General features: G+C 47.6%; 1 protein-coding gene across 1 annotated transcript in view; it reads left to right on the top strand.

The window, feature by feature from the left end:
• The window catches only part of nipblb (NIPBL cohesin loading factor b), a gene marked incomplete at its 3' end in the record, with an annotated part of 524,975 nt that overhangs the window by 359,653 nt on the left and 152,608 nt on the right, over positions 1-12,714 (top strand). The window contains exons 25-26 of the mRNA XM_070871482.1: positions 3,067-3,210; positions 12,155-12,244. Coding sequence (XP_070727583.1) covers positions 3,067-3,210; positions 12,155-12,244 — 234 coding nt within the window. The remainder of the gene's footprint in view (positions 1-3,066; positions 3,211-12,154; positions 12,245-12,714) is intronic.

Here is a 12,714-nt window from a genome sequence, read left to right as displayed (position 1 = left end):
TTAAATGGTGAGAAACTATTAAAATGTTGGTGTACAGAGAGATTTAGGTGTCCCTGTACAGGAAACACCATTAGCATGCAGGTACAACAAGCAATTTGGAAGTCAAATGGCATGTTGTCCTTTATTACTAGGGGGTTAGAGTACAAGAGTAAGGCCATCTTTCTACAACTGTACAGGGCCTTGGCGAGACCATACCTGGAGTACTGCGCACAGTTTTGGTCTCCATATCTAAGGAAGGATATACTTGCCTTAGAGTTAGTTCAATGAAAGTTCATTTAGACTAATCCTTAGGATGAGAGGGTTATCCTATGATGAGCGATTGAGTTGATTAGGCCCTATATGGTTTGGAATTTAGAAGAATGAGGGGAAATGTCATTGAAACATACAAGATTCTGAGGGGGATTGATGGGGTAAATGCTGAGCGATTTGTTTCCCATGGCTGGAGAGTCCCTAACTAGGGGGACATAGTCTTAGAATAAAGGGTTGGACTTTTAAGACTGAAACGAGGTGGAACTTCTTCACTCAGCGTGGTGAATATTTGGAATTCTCTGCCCCAAAGGGCTGTGGATGCTCAGTTGTTGAGTATAGTCAAGTTTAAGAGAGAGATTTTTGGACTCTGGGCATAAAGGGATAGGGCAGGAAAGTGGAATTGAAGTCATAGATCAGCCATAATAGCCAATGGTGGAGCAGGCTCGAGGGGGTCCGTATGGCCTACTGCTCCTATTTCTGATGTTCTTATGACACGAAACTCAGCAATGTAGTGAACATTGAGAATAGTAACAAACTTCGTGAGTGCAGGGAGAGAGAGACATGGAGGCTTGCATACAGAAATCTTTCCAGGTGGCAGGACACGATGAGACGGCTGTTAAAAAAGCATTAGGATCGTTAACTTTGTAATTAGGAGGCAGTGGGTACAATGTTTCAATGGAGTATGATAAACCTTTATAAATCTCTAGTTAGACCTCAGCTTGTGTATTGTGCCCAATTCTGGGCCCCACACTTTAGGAAGGATGTGAAGGCCTTGGAGAGGGTGCAGAAGAGATTTACTAGAATGGCTCCAGGGATGAGGGACTTCAGTTACGTGGATAGACTGGAGAAGCTGGGGTTGTTCTCCTTGGGGAAATGTGATTGAAGTGTTTTGATATAGCAGCTCCTCTGGCAGGAGGGTCGATAAGTAGAGGACACCACAACTTTTATATAGCATGTTTAACGTAGTAAAACCGAAGGCATTTCACAGGAGCGTTATCAAAGCACACATGAGGACATTACATGATGAGAGTTAGGATTTAGATGCCTCTTAAAGGAGGAGGGAGAGGTTTGGGGGGAGTCCCAGACTTAGGGCCAGTGCAGCTGAAGGCACAGCCACCAATGGTGGAGCGATAAAAATCGGGGATGCACAAGAGGCCAGTATTGGAGGAGCGCAGAGATCTCAGAGGGTTGAATAGGTTACTGAGATAGGGAGGGGCGAGGCCTTGGAGGAATTCGAAAACGAGGCTGAGCCTTTTAAAATTGAGGCATTGCTTAACGGAGAGCCATTGTGGGTCAGCGAGCACGGGGTTGATGGGTGAATGGGACTTGGTGCGAGTTAGGAAACGGGCAGCAGAGTTTGTGGCAGGCTGGCCAGGAGAGCACTGGAATAGACAAGTCTAGAGGCAAGAAAGGCGTGGACAAGGGATTCAGCAGCAGAAGAGCTGAGGCAAGTGTGAAATGAGCGACGTTATGGAGGTGGAAATAGGCGGTCAGTGAAGCAGAGGTTATGGTGTTGAACTCAGCTCAGTCAAATTGGATGGTGAGGCTACAAACAGCTGGTTCTGCCTAAAACAGTGGCCAGGGAGCAGGGCAGGGTCAGTCGCTAGGAAGCTGAAGAGTTTAGGACAACTGTTAGAAGTATTTCTTAACACTGAGGATAACCGCTAGGATAGTAGCCAGTAATGCTGGATAAAGCTGTGCCATGGGATTTGTTCAAGGAACATTTGACATTTTGTGGGATCTTTTGTATACAAATTTGCTTTCCGTGTTTGCCTACACTTGGAAAGTAACTTGTGAAGTGCTTTGCGATGTCTTGAGGAGGTGCTGTGGCATTACATGAGTACAGATTGTGTGGTGATGTGTCGACGACACACTCACTGACATCCAACGGGTTCTGCCTTATGAATGTTAGAAGGAAATATGATAAAAATGAGGCATTTTTATATCTTGAGTTTTATCCAGATTTAAATAGTTGCAGAAACTCGGTATTAAAATGACCCAGCAGCGTCTCTGAGCATCTTTCTGAAATTTCTTGTTCTGTGGTGAAGTCTGTCTGTGGACATCAAACCCATGTGCTGGGTGCTCCATCACTTGAATTCATTAGCAACACATTAAATTTCTCAGCCCAAAACCTTGTTTTGTTAATCTCTGAAAGTCTGTACTTTTGGATAGTATGTGTATTATGTCAGACAGGTATTCCCGTGTCGGGATTAACTGCTGGATGCGTACAGTAACTTGTTCCCCTCGCTGAGCAAGCGAGGCTCGTGTGCAGGGTAAATGCTACCTGGGACTGCTTGGTCCCAGCGGCCTGTGTCCGTGCAGAACATGCATGTATTTCCGTGCCGTTTGTGACTTTAGTAAGGCGAGATTATTGTTCCTCACTCAATATAATCAAACTTGATGATGGGACACCATCTTCAAAGAAGTTACTTGAACTTGAGTAAAATATCCATAAAAGCAGAACCTGACGTTACACAGTTCCGGTTATCCATGGTAGTACACCGATAGGTGTGGTGAGCTTGTGCACCACCAGGAACATTCATCCCAAGGAGTTGGGCCAACCAGTGTCACCTCGCCTACATGTCACCATGTCTGCCTCTATTTCCGCTTCCCAATCACTCTGTAAATAAATCCAGTGCACAGTGGTGTGCAAGTGTTCCGGAGACATGGAATAGCAGCGATTAGCCATTTACTGGAGAATCCCTGAACTGTTAAGAGCACAGACTGAGTTCCACAGATCACTTGGATTTAGAGTGGGAAGGTGAGCAGTGTGGACCCAGTCTTTCAAACATTTCATTCTTGTGCTCCTGAATACAGGTTCACCAGTTCAGTAACAAGTCGACAGAGATGGCCCTGCGGGTAGCTTCACTCGACTACCTGGGAACAGTGGCAGCACGGCTGAGGAAAGATGCTGTATCCTGCAAAATGGACCGGGAGTCAATCGACCGGATACTCAAACAGGTGGGGGGAGGGGGGAAGGTTCGGTCCTGACGGTAACATTCGGTCCTGGGGGCGAGGGTCAGAGAGTGTTGTTCAGTAATGCCGGATTGTGTGGGGGGAGGGGATCGCGTTCGATCCAGGGGGCGGGGGTCCGAGTGACATAAGAACATAAGAAATAGGAGCAGGAGTAGGCCATACTGCCCCTTGGGCCTGCTCCGCCATTTAATACGATCATGGCTGATCCGATCATGGACTCAGCTCCACTTCACTGCCCGCTCCCCATAACCATTTATCCCCTTATCGTTAAAGAAACTGTCTATCTCTGCCTTAAGTATATTCAATGTCCCAGCTTCCACAACTCTCTGAGGCAGCAAATTCCACAGATTTACAACCCTCAGAGAGAAGAAATTTCTCCTCCTCAGTTTTAAATGGGCGGCCCCTTATTCTAAGACCATGCCCCCTAGTTCTAGTCTCCCCTATCAGTGGAAACATCCTCTCTGCATCCACCTTGTCAAGTCCCCTCATAATCTTATATGTTTCGATAAGATCACCTGATGTTCAGTACTGCCGGATTGAGGGGGGGTGGAGTGGGATGTGTAACACTGGGTCCTGGGGGTAACGCTCAGTCCAGTGGCAAGGGTTAACCAGGACGACTGGAGACCAGCTCTGCTGCACAGACCTAGTGCGCTCACATATCGCAGTGTGGGCTGGGCCCGTGCTGCCCCTGGGCCCACGGCTCTTCTGAGCCCCGAACTCACGCCTCTCCTGGGTCCCAATCACATCTCTGTACAATCTCTCGCCCCGGCCTCGCCGCTCCTGCTGTACCTGCCCACGCTCCAATCACCAACGTGAATCTTGGTGACGTCCAATCCAGTCGGCCTCTTCGCTGCCGTTGCTTTCCTGCTCCAGCACGTGCTGCTCCCTGGAGTGGTATACCGCCACGCTGCTCCTTCTGCTCCCCGGCCTGCTCCGATGCTGCTTGCAGGCTGGGGATCGCTCAGCCTGCTGGGCCAGGCCGCTACATTGCTCCTTCCGCTCCCGGCCTGCTCCAGTGGTGCTCGAAGGCGGGGGCTGCTGGGCCAGGCTGTCACACTGCTCACCAGTCAGCTCCTTCCTTTGCACTGATGTCACTTGCCTCGCTCCTTGATAGTCGTGTTCCCTCGGGGCTCTTGGGTCTACCTCTACCTGCGGCCGCTCCTCTCGCTCTCCCGCTGGCCCGCTCTCGGCCCATTAATTAGAGACCTTGGGTTCTGTGGCTCCACTTCTCCTTTTCAATCAGACGTTTCCATCATCTTCCTCCTCTCCACCGAGTTCCTGCGCTCACCAAATTCTTCCACTCTGCTTGCGATCCACTCCGTTTGAATTCACCCATCTCTGTCACCAAGCTCTCTGGTTTTGTAAACTAGTGCCTAATATATACCTTTGGAGACACTCAATCTACAATTGTTTAATCAGCTTCTAACTCTCAGCTTTTACCACCGACAGCTGATGGCTGTTAACTTCTAGCTGCCACTGCCCGTGCAGTTTCTTTTATCTTACCAGACAAAGCCAAGCTCCCATCTGATGATTACTTACCTCATATCTCCTCTTCACCAATTCACAAAATTCCTCTCTGCTTGCGAATCACTCAGTTTGCAAATCTCCCAGCTCTGTCTCCAGGTTAACGGGTGAGTACTGGATGTGTTTCTGTGCTGGGGATTAATATAAGACATGTACGACAGGAAAAAACCCTCTGGTCCATCCAGCCTGGCCCACACACATACCTGCATCCCATCCAAAAACAATGTGATCTCCTGGGAGAGGGGAGACACCAGATTTTAAAAACCCAGGCCAATTTGGGGGGGGAATCTGGGAAATTCCTCTCTGACCCCCCTAGGCGGCTTAACTAGTCCAGGAGATCACTCTGGCCCTGAATTCCCTGCAGTATCTATCTTTTCGTAATTCCTCCACAACCAGAAACCGGTCCAGCTCTCACTTGAAGGAATTCAGTGAATTGCACGAGCCAGCAGCCTGTTCCAGAGGTCCACTATACGTAGAATCATAAACACTTACCGCACAGACGGCCCATCGTGTCCACGTTGGTTGAAAGAGCTACCCAGCCTAATCCCACTTTGCAGCTCTTGGTCCGTAGCCTTGAAGGTTATTGCACTCCAAATGCATACCAAAGTACTTTTTAAATGTGATGAGGGTTTCTGTGTCTATCACCCTTTCAGGCAGTGAGTTCCAGACTCCCACCGCCCTCTGGGTGAAAAAGTTCTCCAACTCCCCTCTCATCCTTCTATCAATTACTTTAAATCTATGCCCCCTGGTTACTGACCTCTCTGCTTAGGGTAATAGGTCCTTTCTATCCATAGAAACATAGAAAATAGGTGCAGGAGTAGGCCATTCGGCCCTTCGAGCCTGCACCACCCTTCAATAAGATCATGGCTGATCATTCCCTCAGTACCCCTTTCCTGCTTTCTCTCCATACCCCTTGATCCCTTTAGCCGTAAGGGCCACATCTAACTCCCTCTTGAATATATCCAATGAACTGGCATCAACAACTCTCTGCGGTAGGGAATTCCACAGGTTAAGAACTCTGAGTGAAGAAGTATCTCCTCATCTCAGTCCTAAGTGGCTTACCCCTTATCCTTAGACTGTGTTCCCTGGTTCTGGACTTCCCTAACAACGGGAACATTCTTCCTGCATCTAACCTGTCCAGTCCCGTCAGAATTTCATATGTTTCTATGAGATCCCCTCTCATCCTTCTGAACTCCAGTGAATACAAGCCTAGTCGATCCAGTCTTTCCTCATATGTCAGTCCTGCCATCCCGGGAATCAGTCTGGTGAACCTTCGCTGCACTCACTCAATAGCAAGAACGTCCTTCCTCAGATTAGGAGACCAAAACTGAACACAATATTCCACTCTATCTAGGCCCCTCTTAATCTTATCATCATAGGCAGTCCCTTGAAATCAAAGAAGACTTGCTTCCACTCTAAAAGTGAGTTCTCAGGTGACTGTACAGTCCAATACGGGAATTACAGTCTTGGTCGCAGATGGGACAGACAGTCGTTGAGGGAAACGGTGGGTGGGGGTCTGGTTTGCCGCACGCTCCTTCCGCCGCCTGCGCTTGGTTTCTGCATGCTCTTGGCGATGAGACTCGAGGTGCTCAGCACCCTCCCGGATGCTCTTCCTCCACTTAGGGCGATCTTTGACCAGATCTTGGTCTGTAATCTAATACAACTCAATTAAGTCTCCCCTCAGCTTCCTCTGTTCCAAAGAAAACAACCCCAGCCTATCCAGTATTTCCCCCTAGCTAAAATTCTTGTAAATCTCCTCTCTACCCTCTCTAGCACAATCTCATCTTTCCTATAATTTATTTTATTAGTTCACGGGTTGTGGACATCACTGGCATGACCAGAATTTATTCCCATCCCTAATTGCACTCGAGTAGCTTGCTGGGCCATTTCAGAGGGTAGTTAAGAGTCATCCACAATGTTGTGGGTCTGGAATCTCTTGGAGGCCAGACCGGGTAAGGATGGTAGTAAACCGGACAATCCGGCAGTTTCATGGTCACCATTACAGATACTAGCCTTTTATTCCAGATTTATTTAATGAACTGAATTTAAATTCCCCAGCTGCCCTGGTGGGATTTGAACTCTTGTTTTTGGATTATTAGTCCAGAAACATTACCATTATGTTACCGTAATGTGGTACCAGAGACATGGCCTAACTAGTGTTTTCTACAGTTTTAGCATAACATTTCTGCTCTTATATTCTGTGCCTTGGCTAATAAATGAAACTATCCCATATGCCTTATTAACCAACTTATCTACCTGTCCAACCTTCAGGGATCTGTGGACATGCACTTCAAGGTCCTTCTGTTGGTCTACATATCTCAGTATCCTACCGTTTAATGTGTATTCCCTGCCTTGTTAGCCTTCCCTATTCTCTGGGAAAAGAATCACCTTCTCACATTTAACCTAGGTCTGGCTTTATGCAAAATTATGACCCCGGGTCCTCCCTAACCTCCTTGATGGGAGCAAACTGTCAACTTGAACAGTCTATTCCCTTCGTTATCTTAGAAACCTCAATCAGATCACCCTAAAGTCGATGCTTCTCTAACGTGCAGAGTCCCAACTCTTTCAGCCTATCTTGACAACTAAGATGCTTTAAATTGGGACTTAGTCTAGTGGCTCTCCACTCCACACTTTCCAAAGTCTCCATCACCCACCATGTGAGATCATTAAAAATGGACACGGTATTCCAATTGAGGCCTGACGCAGCTCTTGTACAAAGACAAAATAGTACGCGTTGTTTTATCATCAATTGCCCTATGAATGCACCCCCAACAACCTCACGCTTCACGGCATTGCTGATGAATCTTTAAATATCTATACACTGGAACGCCCAGATCTCTCCCTTTCCCCACCACCTTTAATGCTTTTCCTTGTAGGTTATATGCATGTTGACCATTCGCGTTGCTCACATGCGTAACACGGCACTTTTCCAAATTAAATATCATTGACCAGTCGCAAGCCCAATCTCCCAACACATCAAGATCCACCTGAAGCATTTAAGAATCGTCAACAGTCCCAACACTCGCACAGATCCTGGTATCAGATCGTGCCCCGAACACCTATATCTAGATCAGTAATAAAATGGGCAATGGACCCAACAACCAATGGGTGGGTATTGGGGGATTGTCTGTAGTTAATGGATGGATATTGGGGGGGTGTCTGTAGTTAATGGGTGGGTATTGGGGGGTGTCTGTAGTTAATGGGTGGGTATTGGGGGGTGTCTGTAGTTAATGGGTGGGTGTCTGTAGTTAATGGGTGATTATTGGGGGGTGTCTATGGGGAATGGGTGGTTATTGGGGGGGTGTCTATGGGGAATGGTTGGGTATTGGGGGAGTGTCTGTAGTTAATGGGTGGTTGTCTGTAGTTAATGGGTGGGTATTGGGGGGTTGTCTGTAGTTAATGGGTGATTATTGGGGGGTGTCTATGGGTATTGGGGGGGTGTCTATGGGGAATGATTGGGTATTGGGGGAGTGTCTAGTTAATGGGTGGGTGTCTGTAGTTAATGGGTGGGTATTGGGGGGTGTCTATGGGGAATGGGTGGGTATTGGGGGGGTGTCTATGGGTATTGGGGGGGTGTCTATGGGGAATGGGTGGGTATTGGGGGGGTGTCTATGGGGAATGGTTGGGTATTGGGGGAGTGTGTAGTTAATGGGTGGGTATTGGGGGGGGGGGTTTGTAGTTAATGGGTGGGTATTGGGGGGGAGTGTCTGTAGTTAATGGGTGATTATTGGGGGGAGTGTCTGGTTAATGGGGGAGTATTGGGGGAGTGTCTGTAGTTAATGGGTGGGTATTGGGGGGTGTCTGTAGTTAATGGGTGGGTATTGGGGGGTGTCTAGTTAATGGGTGGGTATTGGGGGAGTGTCTGTAGTTAATGGGTGATTATTGGGGGGTGTCTGTAGTTAATGGGTGATTATTGGGGGGAGTGTCTAGTTAATGGGTGAGTATTGGGGGAGTGTCTGTAGTTAATGGGTGGGTATTGGGGGGTGCCTGTAGTTAATGGGTGGGTATTGGGGGGAGTGTCTGTAGTTAATGGGTGGCTATTGGGGGGTGTCTGTAGTTAATGGGTGATTATTGGGGGGAGTGTCTAGTTAATGGGTGAGTATTGGGGGAGTGTCTGTAGTTAATGGGTGGGTATTGGGGGGGAGTGTCTGTAGTTAATGGGTGATTATTGGGGGGAGTGTCTGGTTAATGGGGGAGTATTGGGGGAGTGTCTGTAGTTAATGGGTGGGTATTGGGGGGTGTCTGTAGTTAATGGGTGGGTATTGGGGGAGTGTCTGTAGTTAATGGGTGGCTATTGGGGGGTGTCTGTAGTTAATGGGTGATTATTGGGGGGAGTGTCTAGTTAATGGGTGAGTATTGGGGGAGTGTCTGTAGTTAATGGGTGGGTATTGGGGGGTGCCTGTAGTTAATGGGTGGGTATTGGGGGGAGTGTCTGTAGTTAATGGGTGGATATTGGGGGAGTGTCTGTAGTTATTAGGGGGGGTCTAGTTAATGGGTGGGTTTTGGGGGGGGTATCTGTAGTTCATGGGTGGGTATTGGGGGGGTGTCTAGTTAATGGGTGGGTATTGGGGGGGTGTCTGTCGTTAATGGGTGGGTATTGGGGGGGGGTGTCTGAAGTTAATGGGTGCGTTTTGGGGGGTGTGTCTGTAGTTAATGGGTGGGTATTGGGGGGGCGTGTCTGTAGTTAATGGGTGGGTATTGGGGGGTGTCTAGTTAATGGGTGGGTATTGGGGGGGTGTCTAGTTCATGGGTGGGTATTGGGGGGGTGTCTGTAGTTAATGGGTGGGTATTGGGGGGGGTGTCTGTAGTTAATGGGTGGGTATTGGGGGGGGTGTCTGTAGTTAATGGGTGGGTATTGGGGGGTGTGTCTGTAGTTAATGGGTGGGTATTGGGGGGGCGTGTCTGTAGTTAATGGGTGGGTATTGGGGGGTGTCTAGTTAATGGGTGGGTATTGGGGGGGTGTCTAGTTCATGGGTGGGTATTGGGGGGGTGTCTGTAGTTAATGGGTGGGTATTGGGGGGGGTGTCTGTAGTTAATGGGTGGGTATTGGGGGGGGTGTCTGTAGTTATTGGGGGGGTGTCTAGTTAATGGGTGGGTATTGGGGGGGTGTCTGTCATTAATGGGTGGGTATTGGGGGGGTGTCTGTCGTTAATGGGTGGGTATTAGGGGGAGGGTGTCTAGTTAATGGGTGGGTATTGGGGGGGGGGGGTCTAGTTAATGGGTGGGTATTGGGGGAGTGTCTGTAGTTAATGGGTGGGTATTGGGGGGGTGTCTGTAGTTATTGGGGGGGGTGTCTAGTTAATGGGTGGGTATTGGGGGGGTGTCTGTCATTAATGGGTGGGTGTTGGGGGGGTGTCTCGTTAATGGGTGGGTATTAGGGGGAGGGTGTCTAGTTAATGGGTGGGTATTGGGGGGGGGGTCTAGGTAATGGGTGGGTATTGGGGGAGTGTCTGTAGTTAATGGGTGGGTGTGGGGGAGTGTCTGGGGAATGAATCATAGAATGATAGAGCACTGGAGGCCATTCGGCCCATCATACCTGTGCTGGCTGTGGTCGAGCTTTCCAACTAGTCCCACTCCTGCTCTTTTCCCATAACCGTGTATTTGTTTTCACCAAGAATGTATATAGCCCTCCTTTTGAATATTAGTATCGAATCTGCTTCCACCAAACTTTCAGCTAGCTCTTTCCAAATCTCAACACCCACTGCATAAAAAACTGTTTCCTCAAGTCACTTCTGGTTCTTCTGCCAGTCACCTTAAATCTGTGTCTGCTGGTTACTGACCCGTCTGCCAGAGGAAACAGTTTCTTATTATTTATTCTCTTAACCTTCTCTGCTTTAAGGAGAATAATCCCAGCTTCTCCAAGGAATTGAAGTTCCTCAACCCTGGTACTATTCTAGTCAATCTTTTTTGCACCCTCTCCAACGTCTTGACATCTTTCCTAAAATGTGGTGCCCAGAATTGGATACAATACTCCAGCTGGGGCCTAACCAGTGTTTGATAAAGGTAGGACATAAGAAATAGGAGCAGGAGTCGGCCATACGACCCCTTGAGCCTGTTCCGCCATTTAATACGATCATGGCTGATCCGATCATGGACTCAGGTCCACTTCCCCGCCCGCTCCCCATCACCCCTTAATCCCTTATAGGTTAAGAAACTGTCTATCTCTGTCTTAAATTTATTCCATGACCCAGCTTACACAGCTCAGAGACAGTGAATTCCACAGATTTACAACCCTCAGAGAAGAAATTTCTCCTCATCTCAGATGTAAATGGGTGGCCCCTTATTCGAAGATCATGCCTCCTAGTTCTAGTCTCCCCCATCAGTGGAAACATCCTCTCTGCATCCACCTTGTCAAGCCCCCTCATAATCTTATATGTTTCGATAAGATCACCTCTCATTCTTCTGAATTCCAATGTGTAGAGGCCCAACCTGCTCAACCTTTCCTCATAAGTGAACCCCCTCATCTCTGGAATCAACCGAGTGAACCTTCTCTGAACTGCCTCCAAAGCAAGTATATCCTTTTGTAAATATGGAAACCAAAACTGCACGCAGTACTCCAGGTGTGACCTCACCAATACCCTGTATAACTGTAACAAGACTTCCCTACTTTTATACTCCATCCCCTTTGCAATAAAGGCCAAGATCCCATTGGCCTTCCTGATCACTTGCTGTACCTGCATACTATCCTTTTGTGTTTCATGCACAAGTACCCCCAGGTCCCGCTGTACTGCGGCACTTTGCAATCTTTCTCCATTTAAATAATAACTTGCTCTTTGATTTTTTTCTGCCAAAGTGCATGACCTCACACTTTCCAACATTATACTTCATCTGCCAAATTTTTGTCCAGTCACTGAGCCTGTCTATGTCCTTTTGCAGATTTTTTGTGTCCTCCTCACACATTGTTTAGCATATCTTATGCTAAAGGTTTAGCAAACTTCCTTCCTTTTGTACTATATACCTGTATTAATAAAGCCTTTTGTACTCTATACCTCTATGAATAAAGCCAAGTCATGTGCATTTTTAAAGAGCCTTCTCAACTTGCCCTGCCACCTTCAATGATTTGTGCACATATACCCCTAGGTCTCTCTGTTCCTGCAGCTCCTGTAACATTGTACCCTTTAGTTTATATTGCCTCTCCTCATTCTTCCTACCAAAATGCCTCACTTCACACTTCGCTGTGTTAGATTTCATCTGCCCCGTGTCCGCCCATTTCACCGCCTTTGTCCTCCTCAGGTCTGTTACTATCCTCTTCATTTTCACTACATTTCTGAGTTTGGTTTCATCTGTGAAATCATGCTCTGTATACCCAAGCCTCAGGTTATTACGGTGTGTTAAATGCTACACTAGGTGGATATTGAATGAGGGAGTGTGTGTGGGCTGCTTGCTAACAGCTCTAATCCTGCAGGTTTCAGGGATTGAGGATGAAGTGCAGCAGCTGCAGAAAGCATTGCTGGATTACCTGGATGAGAATACAGAGACTGACCCCTCCCTGATGGTAAGTGAAATCAAGCTGCTAGAATAAAATTTAATTTACAACAAACTTGTTTTTTTTTTATAAAGCGTCCAAATGTCTATCTTGAGCTGTTTATCTTCTGGTTACTGTCCAGTCCCCAGGGTTTTAAGGGAATCCAGTAATCTCTGAAAAATCTTTCCATACTTACGAGCTTGCTGCTTGGAAGTACAGTAACATTTATGTAGACAGACTCGGCATCCATAATGTACACAGCAAGACCCCACAATAACATGAATGACCAAGGCTTTTGGTGAAGGTTGAGTGAAGAATGTTAACCAGGGAGCCCAACTCAGTGAAAGACGGTGCCTTCAAAAATATCGTTCACGTTCTGGATTGAATTGGAGTATCAAACCAGATTGGATCGCTCGACCATGCCAAAGCACTACCTGTTAGCTGATCACTCAGACAAGGGTGCCACTAAGCTATGTGATTGCTTTATAAGACAGTAGGGG

This window comes from Pristiophorus japonicus, unplaced genomic scaffold (genome assembly GCF_044704955.1).
Source record: "Pristiophorus japonicus isolate sPriJap1 unplaced genomic scaffold, sPriJap1.hap1 HAP1_SCAFFOLD_253, whole genome shotgun sequence".
Classification (NCBI taxonomy): domain Eukaryota; kingdom Metazoa; phylum Chordata; class Chondrichthyes; family Pristiophoridae; genus Pristiophorus; species Pristiophorus japonicus.
Note: the sequence above shows the minus strand (reverse complement) of the source record. Positions and strands in the feature narration are given on the sequence as shown.